Source organism: Agelaius phoeniceus, chromosome 3 (assembly GCF_051311805.1).
Source record: "Agelaius phoeniceus isolate bAgePho1 chromosome 3, bAgePho1.hap1, whole genome shotgun sequence".
NCBI lineage: Eukaryota > Metazoa > Chordata > Aves > Passeriformes > Icteridae > Agelaius > Agelaius phoeniceus.
This window is the reverse complement of record NC_135267.1, coordinates 69,141,585-69,163,830: the sequence shown is the minus strand read 5'-3', so window position 1 is coordinate 69,163,830 and position 22,246 is coordinate 69,141,585. Positions and strand designations below refer to the sequence as shown.

Genomic DNA, 22,246 nt, shown 5'->3' with positions numbered 1-22,246 from the left:
GTTCCAGTTCAGATATAGTTTCAGGAGCTCTATATCTACTGTCTCACAGGCAACATCAACACACGCTCATAAATCTGTCAACAGGTCTATGTGTGAGTAAGCTCAGCAGTGGACACACAACAGCATCCCCAAACAGAGCCCTGGAATTAAAACGACAGCTTTCTCCTGTGTTGCTACCAGAGCTTTACTGCACAGACCACTCCTAAAGCACCACCTTTTCAGCTTAAAATGCTGCCTTGCGTCGCAAGTGACGGCAAGGAGAAAGAAGCACTGTCCTTCCTATTTAGCAAGTGCAGCCTTGTGTTCTCAGGCAGCTTTGCTCATGTCCATTCCTAAGGAAGTGCAGTCCATTCCAATCGCCGCGCAGGCTGCGCTGTTACACAGCAGCAGGGCCTGGCTTAAAGAAAGGTTTGCTTATGCCATGGTGAGCAAGCGGGAAAGGTCTCTCTGCTGCTAGCTTGATAAAAAGAAAAGAGAAAGTAAATGAGTATCAATAAAGTGTGTTTGATTAGGTGTCACTGAGAGAAAGAAAATGCCATTTCATGTCACTTTTTAGAAAGCACAAGGTGTGTAACTTTTGGGGATCATTTTGCTCTTGACTAATCTTCAGATTCAATATTAAAATCTCAAACTTCCCAAAGGAAAGAGATTCTGCATCTTTTAATGAAAGATAAAACAACAATATAAACATACACAAATTTACAGAGAAAGGATCAACTTTAATACATCTGGAGTAAAAGGTGTTCTTTTTTTAAATATGGTATAAAAATAAATGCAAGAAACATTAACAGAGAATATACAGACAACAGACAAAGACACAGGCTTTCTTTCTCAATGTGAATACATCAGTGAAATGAAACCTTCTGTTCTAATTTATTGTGCAATAAATGTGATGCCATATGTATATTTATTAATATATGCATTTTTACATTTCTTCCAGTTTTTGATTGACGTATTTTTTTAATAAACTGTGCCTAGCAGAAGCTTTTTTTTCACTGTACTTGAGCTTGCAGAAAATAAAAAGACACAGATCCAGCTTGATATGAAGGAGGAAGTGAGCAGACAGTTTTCGAAATGGAGGCATCGAAAGGCTAGAGAGTCCCTCGGAGTCTGTAATGCCTTAGTATACACAAAAGAAAACAAGTCAGGTCCTTGCTCATGCAACATCTTGTTCTACTGTCCTCTGAGTCAGGCAATCAGTGAGCTACAAAGTATGTATAATGATTTGAGTCTGCTTCCATGCTACAAGGTGATCCTTTTAGTAGGACTGCACTAGACTGGTTAACCTCTTTGATGTGAGCGATTTCCCCTGAGGAAAAGATAAAAACAAAAAACAAAAACAGAAAACAGAGGCATGATCACTGCAAACCTGTTCATCAGCAACCACTCAGTGTTGCCACATCACTCTCAAATAACTAGGGGCACCAACTGGAGTCTGTCAAATCTTAAACCACAGGAAGCCCTTACACTTAAACACCTGCACTGCCAGCCAGCCAGATTGTTTCACAAAATAAGCCAGCAAATTCAAAGGCCATTTTTGAACAAGATTGTTCTAGGCTAATGAGAAACTAATGCTGAAGTTTTTGCTGTCAGTCACACCCAGAACTTGAAGGCTACCACAAGCAGGAGTGCATTGTGCTGCAAAGATGAATGGGCAAACTGCGGTAGCTCTGTCACAGAGGACAAAAAAACTACTTTTGAGTTAAGGTAAGAAAGTAAGAGGCAGATTGGATATAGGTAGGAAAGCAGCTTTTCCATGAACACAGTTAGAGGTTTGTTGAGGCCATATTTACTATTTATAAGGAACATTGGTCAGGTATTTAACACGTGACTGCATAGCACTGCTTTGAAGGTGTTGGATTTCCACATTGTTGTTTTCCTCATCATTCCTCCTGTTGCAAGGATGTGGTTTCAATTGTTTAACAAGTTCTTTTAATAAGGTGTAATGACTGTCCCATGAGCTAGGTCTACAGCATGAAGAAGATGGTGTAAGGTATGTCACTCTGGTATATCTCAGGCAGATTTGAGCTTTATCTGAGCCAGACAGAAACCACAGAACAGGAATTAGCTCTCCTACGGCCACATAAAAGGAGTTAGCTCTCCAAGTGCCATCCTACTGTGGCTCTGATCCAACAGAGGCAGAGCTGGCACAGCAAGCTGACATCACAGGCATACCCTGACAATGTAACACAAATATACCATAAAACATTAAAGAGAAAATGGCTCTAACTCACCAGTTAGGTATTTAATACTTACATTTATTATATTGTTCATTTTAAGTGCCCAATTCAGAAATATCAAACTGGTTTCAAGGAGAATACAGTAAAAATACTGTAACTATGGAGAGATGCTTCATTTTCTGCAGTAAATTAACATATTCTGCCATATCAATAAATTGTTAAGCCATCTGCAGTATTATAACTCAGTGGAATTACACAATTTAATGCCTATTGTCATTATCAATTAAATTTAAGCTCACAGGGATCTGTAAGTTGGTCCTGAGCATTCGCTCAAATGCAATATATCAGAGTGGGTCTTCATAAAAGGAAGAATAACTATTTTATTCTTTGTACTGTGAAATACAAGTTGAACAAATTAGGATTAATACTGCCCCTACAACATAATTTAAAAGGGAACTCATGATTCGCACTGTTGGGTTAGACTGGTCATCCATCAGGCTCCCCACATCACCTGACAGTATTATTACCTACTTCTTTGAAAGATGGAAAGTCTCCTTCCTGGCACACTGTCTTCCCTGCATCTGCCACTTTCTATGTACATTAAATTCACACATTCTTGATACTTTCTAACCCTTAAATTATGTTTTCCTCTAATGCAGCAGGCAAGCTGTTATAGTAAGACATCTTTTCTTTTTCAAATAGTCAAAAGAGCCTCAACAGCAGTGTGGCCTTGGAACACAATTTAAAACATTAAAAGCATTTCTGAGATTAACATTTTGTTTGACAATTTTGTTAGACAATTCAGGACATTTGGTGCTATACATAATCTCAGAAAATATTGAACATATGCTTATCTTTGCTTTTCATTAGGTTATTTGCACTTAAGTTCACAGGTGTACAAGTCTGGTTACTTTCTGTAAACATGTATGAGTTCCCTTTAGTACTGAACTGCATAACCCACTTAATTAAAATATTAAAACCAGGAGTTCTCTATCAGTTACAATTTGCTCAATACTACACTGGAAAGCTGCATAAATGCTTGTTGTGGTATAAAATCTGTGAAATAATTTTTTATTATTATTTGTAACAACTATTTAATCTGGAATTTCTAGATGGACTATAAACAAATTCTAGCATCTCAGGAATGAATTATGTTATCACATAAAATAGGAAGTCCTGACATAAAATCAGGCCAAAAGGTAGTTATTAGTTGATCTGATTCTGATTTATGTGATTGTTTTCTACATAGTGTTTGAATTTCCCCCTAGAGACACAGTAAGATGTCATGACAATTTTTTTCTGTGTTCCACATAACCTGCTCCCTGGATATTGCTGATCTTTGGATATTTTTTCTCCAAAGCCCTACAGTGATCACTGGATCACTGGATGATGGCCCCTTCCTTCAACTCCCCGCCCTGCCTCAGAGAAACCTCCATGTGAACAACAACAACAAATGGCCTTTTTCCATGCCTTAGAAGTTCTAATTTTTCACAAAGTTGGAAAAGTGACAGCTTAGAAGATACACCCTCCTTAAGAGATCTTCTTAAATGCTTATTCTGAATCATATTGTTTTCTGATTAGGAAAATAATCTTTTAATACACAGGCCCAGACACAGAAATATCACATCTTCTTATTAGATCTGCAGGGACTTCTTATTTTCCACTTCACAAAACATTCCTTTCAAACTCTGTTCCAGAGTATACTTTTACTTTAGCTCTCTGTGGTAGAGTATCATAATTACTGCTTCTGGGAGATTTCCAGATTTACTTAATTTACAGACTGATGTAAGGATCATCCATTGTGGGTCATAATTTAAGAGCTGAGCCTAACTATTTCTTTCAGATACAATGTTAATAGCATTTCTATAAGACAGATTTTGATTTGGGAACCTGAATCTAACATGGCAGTTTTCAGAGCTGTAGCATATGAAGATGTTTCCTGTGCTAATGAGATTAAAGAAAATTGGGGAAGAGGGGCGAATCAGAAGTAGTAAATGTTTATCTGAACAATGAAAAGGAGATCCTTAATATTTTCAATATATTCTTGTCATCAGCATTTAGAAGCATATGGCTAAATTCTAAAGATGATTAGGGTTTTTTTGGCTGTATTAATGCACTTTGGACAACTATTTAAGAATTTTACTAATAATGCAGATGCCAAAATGGAATCCTGCCCACATACCCTGACAAGGGAGTCAGAGTACGAGAAGGCAGCACAGCAGGTGGAGTGACCAAGTACATCTAAAAGTACAAAATCAATTGGCCTCAGCATTCAGTCCCTATTTGAGCATACTAACTGCTTGACATGGAGTTTTCAGCTTTACTTCTAGAGAATTTAGGGGGCAAAATTGTAAAGCTATGTACAGATGCTGTTAAATACAGTTGTGCTGACTGACCCATTTACGCAGCATGACCCTAACACCTCAAATGATCCAGGAAAAAAGTCAGTGACAGCCTCCTTACACATCTGGCTTAAAAGAAATCCATATGAAATGTCTACAGGCATTGGAGTTCAAATGTATGGTAGAGAAAGATCAGGTCTTTTCCTTTTAGAAGATTAATTATCTTTGTGCTATGCAACCTCAACTGTTCCTTTTTCATGTTTCTTTATTGCCAGTGCAGGTGCTACTCCCCGGGACCTATACTGGTAGCAGTAGAAAAGAGAACTCCATGCATCTGATGGGGAAGGAGAGGTAGAGTCCCACTGTGAGCAAAATGAGGTGTGGGGCGAGAAGCAGCCCTCCTTGGACTCAGTGTTCTCCATCTGCTCACGTGTGAAACACCTGCAGCACACTCTCAGCTCAGCCAGATCAGCAGGGAAAGCTTCCAAGTGACATTGCAGGGCACTACACACAGAGCTGGGGGGTAAACAGCCCCTGACAGGAGCACATCTGGAGCGACATGGGAGAAGAAGCAGTAAATCCCTTTCCATGGTGAGGCAGCCCTTGCTCTGCCAGCACAAGGGAATTGCTTCAGCACTGCTCTGGGGTTCAAATTCTGCTTCAGCTTCCACAGCAGCACAGGATGCTGCTGTCAACCATCTGTGCAGGTGTATTTCTCTTTCAGATGTGAGGAAGGGGACAGGGCTAATATTTACTGAATTTGGGGAACAAGTAGTCAGCACAGCTGCAGTGCTAAGTGGTTACATGTGCAGGGAAATCCTTCTGCCTCTGGCTGAGATTTTCAGCCTTTTGTTCCTTTCTTATTAGGCCCAAACTGTTTCCTGCAATGATCTGAAGCAGGAGGCAGTGGCTGAACAACTGCTTTCCTGTTTTGGCTCACTCCAAATCCAGTGACATCCATTTCTTTCTCCTTTTGCACTTTGCATTTACTGATGAGCTGCTCTCATTTGTGATTGACCTAAAACCTCTTGCCAGATGGGGTAGTTTGAATTTGAATAACCATCTGAAATGTAGGCTTCCAAGGAACTGATGCAGAAGAAAAATATTTTTTTAGTATGTTTCTCCTGGGCCTGACTCCTCAAGTTTCCATATCTCTCTGCAGTTCTCATTCCTGCAAATAGCCTAAGAATCAGGTAAATTTTTGTCAGCTGGAAAATGGCAGACACTGGCCCAGTACTTGACCAGTCTGTGTTTCCTCCTCACTTGGATGACCCTGGTTGTGTAAGTGTTACTCCTAAGCTCATCTCTTCCAGCACAGAGCACAGCAGCTTAGCTCCAGTCACTGCAGAACAGCACAAGGAGGCCATTCCTCACTGGCATGTTCTTTAAAATATTCCTCTGTGGGCACAGTTCTTAAAAAAACTCCTTAAACTAGGGGTCTTTACAAATTAGTAGGCCAAAATAAAAATTTCAATTGTTTATTTGTTCTTTTTGTTCAAATATGAATAAGACATCTCTTCCTGAAATGGAGAAGGCCTTCATTTCTACAATTAATTATTATTTTCATTGTTGTTTTGTATTTGTAAATAAGCAGCTTTGTGATTTATATTTCTTCTAACTGGTTTTTTGTTTAATTTTGGGGAATAACCTGTAAGTAAATTCAAAATGAGATTCCAGAGCTGAAACTGCATTGAATTTCTTGGATAATGCTATACTTGAGAAAAATCTAGCCCTTGGCAGGGTTTCAGGACTAGATGGAATTTTGGTCTGGCACAGTTGGGTACACAAGTTTTACCTATTCATATAGTAAAATTTCATGATTAACAGATGAAATTATTTATGTGCTTTGTTCCTCTATAAAAGGGATAGATTTTAATCTGAAAAGAGATTACACTTGTTTAAACATCTAGAAAGTCTATGACCCACTGATAAGAACTGAGGAAGCTACTTTTATTTAATTTCCATCTCTAGGCAGTAGCTCACAATGTCCTGTTAAGGGACATTGGATTGAAACTCAGTGAAAATGTCCTCTGTTCTATGGCCTTTCCATTTCAAATCTCATGCATGAAATGGTCTATTGTTACTGGTTTGGAGGGGGAAAAAATCAAAGGACTCTGGTCAGCAAGTTCTTCCAGGTAAGTGGGAGAAGACAGCTGGAAAGAATACAGGTAATATAAGATATAATGGTTTCAAACTCAGAATTATTAAATGGGGACTTGTTTATGAGGTTATGAGTGGAGATAAATATAGTTTGATAGCTTACTATTAATATATGAAGAACTGAACTTGGTCTGTTTTGTACTGGCTGTATTTCCCTAAGACCTCACAAACATACAAGCATCTCTTTTTTTGTGTTCTGTATAACTGTGACAGATGAAATGCTAACACTGATGGTGGTGTTTGGAGTCATGGCATCAAGGCATGAGGATGGAGTGGCTCCCCCCACAGCTCTAAGGAGGGAGGCTACCCCTTCTTGCCTCACTAACTTAGTTCCTGGTGGGACAATAAAATTTGCATGGGGTGGAAATTAAATTCACTCATCCCCCTGTAAAGCAGGTCCTTTTGTCTCGAGGCTTCCAGACCAGCAATCACAGCTAAGCTGGGACTCTAGTCCTGCTCAGTCTGCCACTGTCATAAGTCCTGCATGTACATGAGAAATTACAGACAAAATTGTTCCTTAAAGAACCTCTTTGCCCCCATCAACATTACCAGTGTATATTCACCTACTTCTCCACCCTGTAATTTAGATATTAGCACTTGAGGTAAATTTGCTGAGCTTTTTCATTTTTCATATTTTTAATAGCTTTTTTCCCCATGTGACTTCTTCAAAAGAATTTGAGTTTTTAAATGTCACAGAAACTGCTGGTTTTGGTCTCTCTACTTAGCACGCAATGAGATCCTCCTGCCCCATCACTTAGATCTTTAATTTCCCTACTCCCTTGGGGAGCTGCAGGTGACTGGACTTTTATTATCTCAAAGAGAAAGCTGAGGGGCTGAGCCAGGCAGGGGGGAGCCCAGAGCAGTGTCACTGCTCCCTGTGCCTCTGACTCAAAGCTGTGACACACATGGTCACCTGTGTTACCCCACTTGTCTGATGGCTTCGTCCCAGGAGTGCTGCAGTGTCTGTGCTCTGTATTTTCAAACAGTACCCAGGAGTGTAAGTGGGGCAGACCAAGGATAGCTGGAGCTACTACTCAGATACAAACTATAAAATGTTCAGTAATAAATATTACATGTAGCAAATGCCAGCTTGCTATTACTTGTGTATATTTTATGTGAATGCAGACCTGTTTCTAAGGCTGACCATATTTTCTGCCACAGACTGTTAAAGGCATTAGCAATTTTGCCCTATAAAATCTACAGAGCAGCTAATTAGTCAGTTTTTAAACTGAGCATTTAGACCTTTCCTGAACTGCACCAGCTTACTGAAATTTTCTGGAAAGAAAACCCTTCAATGTCAAAGAAATTCAAAGCTGAGCCTAGTGTATAGTTCCACTTCTAATTTTTCTCTATCAGACTAAAATAATGACTCATTATAATAGGTTATTTCCATGTAATTCATGAAATATTACAGAGTAATTGCCCTCTACAAAGTTTCTAAAGTTTCTAGTTTAACAAATGCTTTCTGAAGCAAGTGTAACCCAATTTAGTTTAACATTGATCAGGAGCCTCCTAGAGTCAACAAATCAGATAATGAATTGCATGTCCATCTGTTCAGACTGAGTCCCTAGACACAGCCGAGGCTACTGTGTTTTTATTAAACACTTCAAAAGGAAGAAACTGAGGTCCAATTTAGTTTAATACAAATATATTGATATAATATAAATATATTTGATATAACTGAGGAAAAAAATCCAGTGAAAATTAGTCTAAATATTGCAAACCATAAGAGAAGAGAAACTGTAATTTTCATCTCAATAAATCAGAGATGATAGCTTTATCCAGGTTGCAGAAGACCCTTTTCACACCTATCTTCTGTACTAATCAGTAGAACAGATCTATTCCACAGTTCCTCACTTCACAGTTGATCAAGTTAATCTGTACAGTGTAGAATATTCTCAGAAATGTTTCCCTCATCCCTGCTGTTTGGAACCACTGTACCAAGATAGATAATTACATATTATAAACTCATCACAACCAAGAACAAGAGTGGAAGAACAAGGATGTCTGGTGGAAAGAGGTCCTGAGGAAGTGGTTGACATGAATTCAGTCATCTTGGAAAAAAGGTTTGCATTTGAGCATTCTGATGCTCTGGATTAATTTGCAAGGCTGAGAGCTGTCAGTCTAATAGAGATTATAGATCTAGCAGTGACATGTTTTTCTTTCATACCTCACCCGACTTGACAGACTCCACCCAGGTTAACAGGTAGTAGTTGGAAAAAAAGCAAAATCACAGATTTTATTTCAGAGTTTGCTCTGTGAAAAAGAAAAAAAAATCCCCCTCTTCTACCAAACTACTAATGTCCAGAAATCCTCTTGTCCATTTCTAGTTACAGCTAAACAGCTGGTTTATTGGGCCTGCCTTGCACCTCTGACATGCTGCTATTCTGGTACTTCTGCCCTGAGATTAGCAGGATGAAAATTGGGCATGGCTGCAGGGCACAATGCTCCCATGTTTGTGCCCAGAACTGCTGGTTTATCTGTAAGGCTGCTCTGGGAGGGATTTCAGCATCTCCCAGTCTTGTCTTCCCATTTTCCCTTCCTGCACTGTATTCCCAACCCCTCTACATACATCTTGCTATTTGCCCCCTCATGGCCACCTGTTTGCACAGTGTTTATCACAGCCAATTCCTGACCCCTGGGCAGCTCAAAATGCCCTGAATAAATGTAGCATTGCAGCTTGTCAGGCACTGTGACTGGGAAAAAGTCTGGCTCGCAGAGGTCCGTATGTGTTACCTACTCTATGCACTCTCTTTTACAAACTTTTTATTAATATGGAACTTCCTACTGAATTATAATGGAGTTATCATGTATAGTGCTATCATGTACAATGTTGTTTTATAGATCCAACCTGTTTACACGACACACAAATCACACTGCAACATGCTATGGCAACACCACCATGCAAAACATAGGGGTTTTTGTTTCAAACATTGGGATCGTTTCCTTTGTAGCTGTTTATTTACTTTTAGTGTCCTTTACTGACTTTGTCCCATTGAATCCAAATTTCTTCCTGATTACAGTGGATTCAAAGTATATTACAGGAAGCCTTTACCTATAAGAAAGTAGTTAAAGAATTACTGTTTTGTTTTTAAAAGTGAGATATTCCCACAGCCTCACAAAACTTTCGCTGCATTTTTTTTCTTTTTTTGATTACTGGAAAGCATATATGTATTTTTTAAATACTTGAGGCAATACTCTAGAGCCTCATTACAGGGGAGACAGTTTCTGGCAACTGCTTCTCCTTCCCTAGAAACTGAAAAAACAAAAACCATGATCTTTGCTGAAAGCTCTCATTTTGTTCATTTCAACACACACAGCTCCACTAACCAGGTCACAGAAAAAGCCACTGACACACACACACACACACAGAGCAGCGTCACCTGCACAATTCAACAGACAATGCAGACAAACTCGAGTATAATCCAAGATCTTTCTACCTCTTTTCATAACAGGTTAGTGCTCGCTCTCAGTGTTGGTGTACAGTTTTTATGGCATGGAAAAATAGGGATGTTTCTGCCCTACAAAAATAAATGCGTTGAATTCTTTAGTTGGAACTTTCACAATGTAAAAGGAAAAAAATATCCCAAAGAAACTGGATAAGTAAAAAGAATCCCAAGTATCATGAAATCAGTGGATCTTCTGGCAGGTGGCAAAAGAATGCCCAGACAAAATCTACCAGCGTTCATTTTTTTTGCCTTTGATAAATAGCTTTTGAAAGTTATACATTGAAAAGAAAAAAAATCAATTCTTTTAGTCCATTATGAAAATGAATCCAAATCAAACCCTTGTACATAAACAGCATGAATTCTTTGGTCCTGTAGAAGCTGTTAGACATTAAGGAAGATGGGAAAATTATTATTGTTTTTTTTCCCTGTGCCCAATTGAAAAAACAAAGGGACAAAGTCTTTTTTAGTAAAATAAAAAGAAGACAGGATGGAAATCCAATGTATTCAACTGTTTTAGACTTGGTATTTTAGAAGGCACCAGAAAAAGAAACAACATCAAGCAAGTTTTCACAGATTCTTTACTAAAATTATAGGGGGGAAAAAAGTGACTAGTTTCATGCTTCCTAATGCAAAAAGCATGGCTCCCAAAGGTCCATTCCTCCATGTGTGACTATTGAGATCAGTGGGAAAGGGACTAGGGAGGAGGGGTTGTAATGAAAGCACATTATAAAGCTGTCATTCCCATAAAAATTCACAAGCTGTGATGAATACACTTTTAACCATCAAGTTAGAGAAGCAAAAGGGAAAGTAGGGATCAGTGAGGGGAAGGGAAGAAGGATGTCCCATCAGGCTTACTAGTCTTCCGAGGCAACAAACTTACCACATTGCGTGTGAATTTCTCAAAAGATGTTCGACGATCCAGAGTGTTTTCCAACTTAAATTTGAAATAAATAAAACAAAAGAAACAAAAAGAAAAAGGAGGGGGAAAAGAAAAGCAAGAACAATGGAGTAGAAAAGGAGGTTTGATGTAACAATGGACTGCAAAACAAAGTTTGTATAAATCAGGAAGCAAACACAGGTGTAAGGCTGTAATGGGACTTGGCAAAACAGGGGATGGGCAAAACAGATACAGTACTAGACAAAAGTAATTTTTCATGGGGATCAAACTGGTTTGAATTTAAAGAAAAACTGAAAGTAAAAAGAAATAATGAAGTGCACATCTTGTGTTAATGAACTGACATTCACAAACTTAAGGACTTCACACGGACAGTTGAAGCTTTCTGGTATTTTCAACATCTCTCTCTATATTGGATCTTCAGAAATCAACGTTTGAACAAAAAACAAAATCACACAGTACTTTCATATAATTTTAGGTTGTCATTATTAACAACAGAATGCTAGTGTTAATAACTACCTTGTTCCAGAAACAATCGGGGCCCCGATTTTGCCAGGCACAGGGCTCCCAGCTGATTCTAGGAGATTACTGTTTAGAGCCCACTGATAGATTTATCATCATGGAAATCTGCATTGTACAAGCTGCTCCACATACTCTGGGCTGTGGCTATTCAGAACCCATTCCATAACTGGACTTTTCTAAGAAAATATTACATACCAAGACATGAACCTCTGTTTGCCAAAGTGTGACATGATCAGTCTTTCAGGTCAGATTCCTAGCCTACTCAAAACTATTCATGTAGTAATAGGGACAGAAACAAAATTGGGAAGCCCCTATATTTATAGTTGAAGTTAAAAGTTATTCATATGAATAAGATTGTTTCTAAACACATTCTGTAGCTTTCATAGGTGGAATAAAGAGAACAACAATTATTACATAAGCAAACTTGCAAACATGAAAGACTATTCTTCTGGGATTTTATTTTATTTTTTTAATGTATTTGTAAAGCACTTTGCAATTTAAGGTGCTTCATAACAGAGAAAACAGTACAATATGGGATGTAAAAATAAAAATAATTTTTGCTAGATTAACTTATTGAAACATGCCCGCATGCAGGATATATACACATATATGTATATTGAACTCCTGTGTGTATGTGACCCTCCAAAAACGCCAAGCTGGTCACCTACCAGATATCCAGTTGCACTGGCACAGGGGAGAGAAGACTGAGTATTGTTGCAAACATAACCACTGCTTTGCACAGTGGCAAGACAAAGGCAAGATGGACCAATACCTTTTTCTTGGCCTGTAGCAGCTCCTGGTAGGCACTGGATCGTATAAAACGAGGATAAGAATCACTTTTCATCAGTTTGTAAATGTGCTCCTGAAAAAGAAAGGAGGAGCTGTTACTGCCATAGAAGAGGACACATGCAAAATGGGAGGCAGTCACATGTTTTGGCTGTGGAATGTACACCAGGTAGCACTGCTGTGAATAGGAAGTATTACAGGATAGCGGGTCTCAGCTCTGAAGTGAAGGCGGAATTGGTTTCTATTCTTAAAGCTGAAATCCCATCCATTTCTCACGTATAATTACAAAACACAACTTTAATTTATTGACCAAATTTTCCAGTACAAAATTAATTTCTAAGAATTGATAAATGAGTCCTAGCTTCAGGTCCAAATTCAAACCTCCCTTACATTAGTTAGTTTAGCTAAGTGATGAAATTAAGAGCTGTGGGTCCTTCCTCATCAGATTTTCTGAATTAGTTTCTGGAGATACTCATGTGATTTCAGAGTCTAAGAAGAGGATTTCAATTCAGCACCACAATTAATGCTTAGGTTACTGAGGATTTCCCTGGCTACTCTTGACAAAATCCTTTGACAGGTGTTTAGTCTGCTCACCAGTTAACAATATAAAAAAGGAAAATACACATGTCATTTGGAAAACAGTACCAGGCTAATCTAATTTTCAAGATACTAATTCTTCAGAGGCATATGAATATTTGGAAACCTTTATTCAGAAATTAAATGACAAGAGCAGCTTAAAAAAACTTAATTTTGGAATGTTCTAATTTCTGAAAAAGATGAAAAACAAAAAATCTTGATAATTCTAGTTCTAATGATATGATAGAGAAAAGATTTGTAGAAAAAGCAGCCAGAACAGAAAATACTCTCAAAAATATTTTTTTAAAACCCTGAATCATTAGCTATTCTATCATTACCTATTTTCATGGACTTCTTGTTTTATTCAGATTCTATTTCTTACTGTAGGAAATTTGTAGCACAGCAATTGGGAAACAGCAAACAAACTGGAAAGAAAATACTGTTTCTCAGCTTGGTACTGCATAAAATTAATGAACACAAAAAAAGCCAAAACGAACAAAAAAGCCCCAAACAAAACTCCCCACCTTGTCTGAAAATTAAGGCAAGGTAAAATTAGAACTGATGTTTAATTTTTGCTGTATTAGAAACCATAGAAGCTACTCTAAATGTCTCTGTATTTCTTACAGTAAGCAGAGAAATTCTGATGTATATTCAAAACTTAGACTGGTTTATTTGGGGAAGGTTCTGCTCTCAGTCAACAGAGAGCAGAAAGTGGTGACGAGCACTAAAATTTAATTTCTGTACAAGAAATATGCCTGTCAAAGCAAGAATAAATTGGGCTGTATTAGTATTGTTAATGTACAAGTTAGCCAGGGACACATTAATGCACATATTTAGCACAAATGGGCTATTTTTACTTATGTGTCCCATTTTACCTATGTATCTACATTTGACATGGAGTTTCATATTTCTATGTTTCCAGTCTAGAAATTCTTTTAATACATTTTTAATCACAATTAAATGACCCACCAACTGCCAGAATGGCACACCAGCAGTCTCCTTCCCAGCTGGCAGGCCAAAAAAAAGCCTGCTGCAGAGGCAGAGTCCTAGCCCTGACAAAACCCTCCACCTCAGGTGGGACACTTTAAAGTTCCTAAAGTTTCAAGTAAGAACACAGCAGGTGCAGCCTGTCCCTTTTCCACAGAAATTCAGGCTTCCAGGTTTAAGGTTTTGTGCTGAACTGGATGAAGCAGAGGTCCTCTCCACGTGGCAAAGTCCTGCTTGCATAAACACTGAATATTCCATGTCTTTCATAAATGAAGGACAAAATTACAAAAAGAGAGATCTGGCAGTAAAAGAGTATTGAAATTTTACACTCATTACAAAAAAAGAAGATACTGGCAAGGAATTTAAATGTCAATTACTCGCTCAACTGCAAAGACACATTTTTTAAAAACCTTTAATCTTGCTCTATTTTTACTTTTGCCATTTATGTCTTTGCTATATACCGCATTCTTAAATCTCCAGGGGTCAGCAGATGCAAGTAAAAATTGTATGTGTGGTTAAATGCAGAGTACTTCAAAACAGTGGCTATGACAGACGGTCTACTGAAAATTTCCTTGTTTCTTCATAGGTTGCTGTTCTCATAATGGAAAAATTAAAAGGAGGTAAAATTATTCCCCCTCATATTTAGGGCAGAGGCATTCTCCCAAAAAGTAGAAAGCCTCAATTCAATTCCCTTTTCTCCTTCACGGGCCTTGTAGCAGCATCTCCTGACTCCAAAGATGATGGCCTAATAATCAAACTGCAGGAAATTCTGCAGGGATATGATCTCAATCTCTCCTTTTGACACCATTTCACTTTGCATTAATAATTAAATTTTCATCACTGGGCTGCTGATGAAAATGGAGGATGGTACCAGTTCTGCTACTTTTCCTGTAAATCTAATTATTTTCTATTGCTTTTCTCAGAAGTCTTCAGAGATTAAATATTAAGTTATAAGTCATAGGAAGTGTTGCATTTAATACAAAAGTACTTCATTTTTTCTTCACTACATGCTTTCCTCCATTCAAAGTCCACTTGAAACCTCTGTATCAAGCACAGGAGTTTCATGAAGAACTTCATATGCCTCATGAAAGAAAGAATGTTATGCATTTGCATTGCCAAAATGGCATTTTAGGAAACAGGGCGCTATCATTTAATTCCCAAATACATCTCATTTTTGCATACAGATTTCACTAGCCAATATTCCATTTCAGATGTCTATAAACACAATTGCAAACTGACCTGAGCGTCTTCAAATGTGTATCTTCCAGGTTCCTTCACATTCTGAGTGGTTTTGTCATAACTTTTTGAATCTAGGTTGATGGCGCTGGGTGCACCTGGAGCAAGAAATTCTTGCCAGATTTCTTGGACACGAGCAGGAACTTCACGGATTGGCCTCTTCTTCAGGTCTTCTACTGCTAACCAGAACCTATGGCACAACACAGCACCTTGACTTCCAGCTCAGGATAACCACTAATGAAGTGCCCACATTCTTCCTTGCTCTTAAAAAAGAAATTAAGTAACTGAAGTTTTCATCTAGACATGCTAAAATAAGAAAAAGCTGAGTGATTTTATGTTGGGATCAGCATTCTGGTGTACTGTCTCAAGGCAATCAATCCACCCAGGGAAGAAATTTTTAGAAGACTCTTCATGGGATAGATAGGAAATCCTTCATTACTTATGTATGGGTAATGTGCTTGCAGGAAGATTCCAGATTTAGCTAGAATTAAACTGACACTTCATTTTGGCTGAACCACAAGGGCTTATTACTTATAAACTAACTGCTTTTTGACATTCCTTCAAAAACTAATCATTTATATTCTTGCTATCTACATGAATCTCTGAGTCCTACTAAATCCTAAACTTTGTAACTAATTTTGTTACTCAGAATTCATGCATACATTGAAAAAGCATTTGTTTTGCTAATTGTAATTTAATTTCTCTTTTCAGCATTCCATTTACATGCAAATTTTTGCTCAAAACGCTGAATGGAATTACACTTTCTCTCTTCTGCTGCCGAGCAAACCAACATTGGGCAGCCATATGTAGTGCAGCCAGTTCATTGTATCCTCATTCAGTCTGGAACAAGATCACTAAAAAAGGCCCTGAGCACTTTATGATTATAGCTAACTAGCTGTAAGCTTTATTTCATTATTTCTTCTATTGGTGTTCAGACTCTCTCATGGCACAAAATAATCCTAAATTAATCTAGGATCACATTGTTAGACATGGTTCAGACCACTTAGTTCTCCCCCAAAATCTAAGAGGTCAACTAAAGTTTGACTTTGGTAAACATGCAACATATACCATTGCAACTTTTCATTATTGTTCTGACACAGCTGATCCTATGAAACAGATAAGCTGAGCCTTGAAGTGATTTAACTTTGAAATCAGCTGGATTTTCCAAGGTTCACAATTAAATTGGGTACACTTTGTGGTTTAAACCCTGCTTACACTGTGAGATGAACTTAAGCTCTCTTAGCTGAGTTCAACAAGGATGGGATAGGAGAGAACAGTGAAACTGTCCTCAGACCCCCAGGAAAGCAAAATGACATCACCCTCAATCCAAATTCTAATTTAATTATTGCAAAAAACTTAAGAGAGGATAGTAAAGCAGAGCAAACCTTATAGAACTCTTGCTATAAGATATCCTTCACTTCCTCTCAGGAAGCAATTATTCCTTCATAGTCCTGTTTTGAAATTTCTTTGTAGCACAGATGGAAGGGACCTGTGTTCATTTTCCACAAGCCAGCATGGTTAGCTTCATGCTGCCAAGAAGACTATTTCAGGTATTTCTACAACCTTCAATTTCAATTGTACATAAGCACAAATTTTTCATCTAAGATTCTCCAAGAGACAGAGAAGCAATATTGTCCCAGTTTTGCAAATATATTAATAATGTAATAATGTACCGTGGTTTCACCAAGGTCACAAAGGGGGTCTGAGCCAATAGAACTCGTGTTTCAAAACTTCTGTGTAGCATCTCTTTTATAGATGAATTACAGTGTGAATTGAACATAATTCTGCACAGAGCCTGGGGATGTATCCTGAGAATGTGAATTGAACATAATTCTGCACAGAGCCTGGGGATGTACCCTGAGAATCTGATGGCAATGCAGGAATGCCTGATAACTGAAGTTTAAAAACTGCAAAGCTCACGAACTCTAATTCAGTTCACTCTCTCAAATTTGGGCTACCTACTTTCGTTTCCTTAAGCTGCTTTAGATATTTGCATTTAAAAGCACATATCCTGCAGTGCTAACCCCTTCAAGTGCATCTTCTGGGATTGACTGATTGCTCATGTGTCTCCAAGTCAGGTAAGGAACACAAAAATGAAAGGGAAGGATGCTCTTTGTAAACACACATTTTCTGTCTCCCTGCAGACATCCTGCAGATCTAGCTCAGAGATGTCACTTCCTTTTTTGTTCCATTGTATCACTGCCAATAACTCTGGGAGTCACTGCAAACATGCCTTAGGATGCTATTTGCTTTTGCAAGCAAACTGTTTTCATATAGTAGGCTATACTCAATTCTGGGGAAATTGATGGGAGATAAATTTCAATAAATTTAACTTCTATGCTTGCAGCATAGAATGGGGAGGTTGTATAGACCAATTCTTGCAGGCAGAACACCAGTTCTTTGATAGATTAATTTAATTTTACCCTTCTAACAATAGCATTCAAAGGCTCAACTAAAAATGTGAAACTCTAAATATAGAAACCTCTCTAAAAGTGGGAAGAATTATGATTTCTGTGTTATGTCTAGGGTGCTTATTTCACAGCCAACACACATTTTAAGATTTTAATCTACTTATCTTTTAAGAAAAGATGCCTGCCCTCCTCCCACAGAGAGTTGAATTCAAATATTCAAAGTTAAGAAATGACAAAAATAAAGCTGCTCCCTCTTGCATTTTCAAAAATAACTTTTTCAAATATCCCATGGCAACCAATAGCACAGATGAAGTTGAAATGGAGTCACAAGACCTCAGCACAAGGCCTCAAATCAAAAGAGCTCCCTGTACCATTTTACGGCTCTCTACCTCATGAGCTGTGACCAGAGCAAGGGAAGTCTCCTGTGGCAAAAAGCACACAGTCTGCAACATTAACTGTGTGCAAGGGCAGGTGAGGGGAGAAGGGGAATTGCATTTTTTGGGCAATGATATACACAGCCTTGGTGCTACTTTGTGTAAAGAACTAGAACTCAGTCTGGCTGCCCTCGGATGAAACTGCATTTCCTGTTGGTAGAAGTTTGCTTTTGCCATGGAGACCCTTTCTAGCAGATGCTCAGCACTATTTGAACAGAGGCTTGAGCAGCTGAGTGTAAACCTCCCTGCTGTCCTCTACCCCAGCATCTGGGCTGCCACCTGCTGGGTCACAGAGCAGAGTGAGGGTGTGTAGTGCACAGTAGTAGCACATCCAGCCACATGGACTGCTAAAACACATGTTGCAAGGTATCTAGGGATTATGTCCTCCAGCTGGATTACTTTCAAAGCCACAGTGGCCTTATGGATAAATAGCACAGCTGCAACACAGCTTCTGTCCCATTAACTGACCTAAAGACAGGTGCAGCCAGATTCCAGAACAAGCTAATCAGTTAAATTTAGCCCAAAGGAACAACAAGTGAGAGGAGGGCTGCAGTGGTTCTCGCTGAAACTCATGAGGTATATTCAGTGTGGAAACACTGGAGTGGGAATTATGTGAACTTTGCACTCATTGCATGTGACAAAACAAGAGGCTAGACCTTTCAGCATTTTCAGAAAAAGCAAACAAAAACCTAAACAAACTCTATGAATAAAATCACATAATATTTTTTCCAGGGCCAGGAAACACTGTTCTCTGATTTCTAGAGTCCACCTTCTTGCCCACTACAACTTCAAGCTTCAAGGCATAGTAGAACTGAAGGATCTCAAGAATACGACAGAGAAACTCATTAAATCCGGCAACTGGTTTTTTCTCACCTGCTCTGCAGAAATGGCAACATTGCTGGCACTTGGCATTTAAGCTTGAGTCTGAATGAGAAATAACTCACAGGCAATTTCAGCTTTGAGGATTACATTTCAGTCAAGTTATTAGCACCCACAACAGGGCCTCATAATCACCACTGTAAAGGATAAACACCTCATAAAATGTCAGCTTGCAGGGGGATGGTTAGACAAAAACTATTGAGGGAAGACATCCAAATCTATCAAATTTCCCAGTCTCTCTCATTTTTTCTGGATAACAAGAATGCAAAGTCCCTTTTCCCCTACTAGTCATACATTACAGACCTAAGAAATGAGCATCAAGGAATGGACAAGGGGTCCAGTGGCTTTTCCTTTTGTGTATCATGAAACCTAACCTTTCACCACTCTCCCTTCACTAACTTAGGAGGTTTTTCAGTCCTAGAGCTGCTTTGGAGATCACACTCACTGCACAAGGATTTGGACAGGCTTTCAGGTTGGCAGGTCTGAAATTATTTAATCTTTACAGGCTGCAATTCCTGTAAAACAACCAGTTGGGAGCAAACCTATAGTCAGCATACAAATATTAATTTTCCGAAGAATTCTGCTGCACTACAGACAAAGGAAGGACAAGAAGAGGAATACAATTTCCAACAGAAATTAAAGACATTAGGTCTCTAGGTGCCATGCTGCTGTAAGTTTGATTTCATAAACTCACTCTCTTTGAAAAGTACTTTTTTTAGCACTTGGAAAACCTTGTGACTAAGCTCAATAGACCTGGATCATACTCAAACTTTAGTCTTGTGAATTTTAAACAATGTTCACCATTTTTGTAATAGGCATTGGGAATTTCATAAATCTATTATCCAAATCATATGTTACTTTAGCTATTTGTTCTGTGTATTGAGCAGCACACAAAGCAATTCTTCCAAAAAATGTGCATGGTAACAAGAGATTACAAGTCATACCCTGCATCGGGTGAGTGCAGAATCCAACCTGCAAGCTGCAGTCACACTGTAATGAAATCACTGCACTGACAGAACTGCTTATGCAGTTTTATTCCTTTGCTATTTCTTTACAACACTCCTTCAGAGAGTGAAATACTATTAAGCCCCATTTACAGGCAAAGAAAAAAGAACAGAGATACAAAGTGAGAAAGGGAAACCTGGTTATATTCCTGATCACTGCACAATTCTTAGAATGAAATCACAGCTCAAGGTCCTTCATCCTTGCTGTCTTCCTTAGGGCAGGATCTGGATCCCAAGGCAGGGATACAGACCCTTTAAGACAGGATCTGTATCTGCCAAGAATGAGATTCTCAGATACCTCAGGCACTCTCAGTCAAAGTTAATGTAACAGTAACACTGGGACTTCTTGCTACGTAATATCATTACACTTGAATAGAAATGGTGTATCTGGTAGACTTATCATTTCATGGTTTTGGTGTTTGTTTCACAAAATGAGGTATAAGACACCTAATCACCTATTGCTGAAGCTCCTGTCACGCCTGCAGTCCCTGCTGTATCCTGTGTACTCAGATACTTGAAAGCTCAAAAGCAGGGTCCCAGCTGCCATCCAACTATAGGCTTGGCAGTGTTGTAAATTTTATCATTATTAGATTTGTAAAAGTACAAGAACCAGCAACTGGTTTGAGTTGAATTTGTTGCAGTGGGAATATGTGGGTGGACATAATTATTTTTCTTAAGGTGGCTGTCAAAACAATAATTAAAAAATACCACTAAAACCCCCAAATTATCATGATGGAGTTAACAGGTGAGCATTGAAAGTGGTTGCCTTCTAAGGTTTATTTAGTGGTAATGCTTGAAATCATCAAGCTTTTAACTTCTGTTATTGACATCTAAAACATTTTGACAGGCATGCATAACAAGCTTTACAAACTCATGTTTTCTAACCCAAATTTACTATGTGAACCTAATGGACTGATTTCCCTACAGCTTAGGCATTTGCAAACATAATTCTGAGTTTCTGAGACATTTTCCCTTCAGTTAATTATCACAGAAAGCACCTTCTCAGAGCAAATTTATCCCCTGCCTGGCCTTTAAGATCATATTCACTGTTTCTCAGATATTATATTTAATAATGCCAATTTAAGAATTTAGAGGAAGAGACAGAAGAGTAGATGGCATGTCAAGGAATCATCTCTGAAGAAATTTCTTGAGGGACTTTTTCTAGATCAGTTACTTGCAGTTTGCCTGTATTTAGTGTTGTAAATAGGATTAGACAAAAGAGTTAGGGATTATGTGGGTAACAGTCTAGTTGGCAGAGAGACAAATTAATCACAGGAAAGCACCACAAACTGCAGCACACACTGGGCTCAATAGGTTCATGTTTGAACAGCTGCTCTGCGTAACAAATTACCAGGATGCTCTTTAAACAATAATTTAAAAAGAAAAAAATTACCTTTCCTTTTCTTGGTCTTATTCTGATTTTTAAACATTCATTTTACCAATTGGAGTTTTTAATAAGAAAAATCTGTATTTGTGACAAATAAAGTCATCAACATACACATACAGGTCAGGCTATATTTGTGATGCAAAATTAATGTTTGAATATGAATATGGTCAGCAACTTAGAGGACTCCAACTCATTATTCTGCTGACAAATTTAAATTAACAACAAGGAGATCTGTGCAATTACCCGGCATTTATAAATCAACATCATAAATATTAAATGCCTCTTGTAGGATGCTACAAAAGCATAATTTTAGTATGAATGGCTATGCTGCACCACTTTAGAGTAAGAATTGGCATAGGAAAAAAGTAGGTTAGGATTATTCTGAGTTCTAGAATGTAAATGCAAATAGGATTTTATACTACTTATTGGTGAATGGAAAGTGATACAGATGACATCTGACAAGAAGGTGGAATTAAGATAAAAACATGTTGCCTATATTTTTGTACTATGCTCAGCTTAATTTTTCTGTCTATAGAAAGGCTGTTAATCTCTCTGAAATAAATCTTACTGAAATATGATTTTCTTAGAACAGCAAAAACAAAACATGCTATTAATCAATTGATGGACTGCCATTTTTAAAATCAAGACATTTTTCCCCTCACTTAAAATTAATTCTGTAAGCACACTGTTAAAAAAATACCATCTATGCTGCATACACTGAGAACACTTTCCATTTTACAACTAGAGAGGAATTTGAGAGCTAGATGTCACCCTACTTCAGCTGTGTCAGATGCACAAGTATTAGAATATTGGTGGATACATTCAAAATGATCCCCAGAAACCAATCAACATGATAAAAGTCAATGAATTTTACTTTTAGATCCTTTATTTATTTTTAATCTTTCTTATTTTCTTTTTACTTTTCTCATAATATTTGACTAAATAAATTATATTGAACAGGCTTTGAATGAATCCATTTTATACATGTTTAAAAGACA

The 22,246-nt window shown here is 38.0% G+C and overlaps 1 protein-coding gene across 11 annotated transcripts in view; it reads right to left on the bottom strand.

The window, feature by feature from the left end:
• The window catches only part of RGS7 (regulator of G protein signaling 7), a 251,790-nt gene that overhangs the window by 36,756 nt on the left and 192,788 nt on the right, over nucleotides 1-22,246 (bottom strand). Inside the window, exons 15-19 of one of the 11 annotated variants that reach the window (XM_077175547.1) lie at nucleotides 15,137-15,323; nucleotides 12,321-12,410; nucleotides 11,012-11,065; nucleotides 10,123-10,203; nucleotides 983-1,119 (exon numbers count right to left, since the gene is read on the bottom strand). In XM_077175547.1, coding sequence (XP_077031662.1) covers nucleotides 10,129-10,203; nucleotides 11,012-11,065; nucleotides 12,321-12,410; nucleotides 15,137-15,323 — 406 coding nt within the window. In that variant the 3' untranslated portion in view covers nucleotides 983-1,119; nucleotides 10,123-10,128. The other 10 variants (XM_054629601.2, XM_077175546.1, XM_054629597.2 and 7 more) reach the window with 10 other exon arrangements.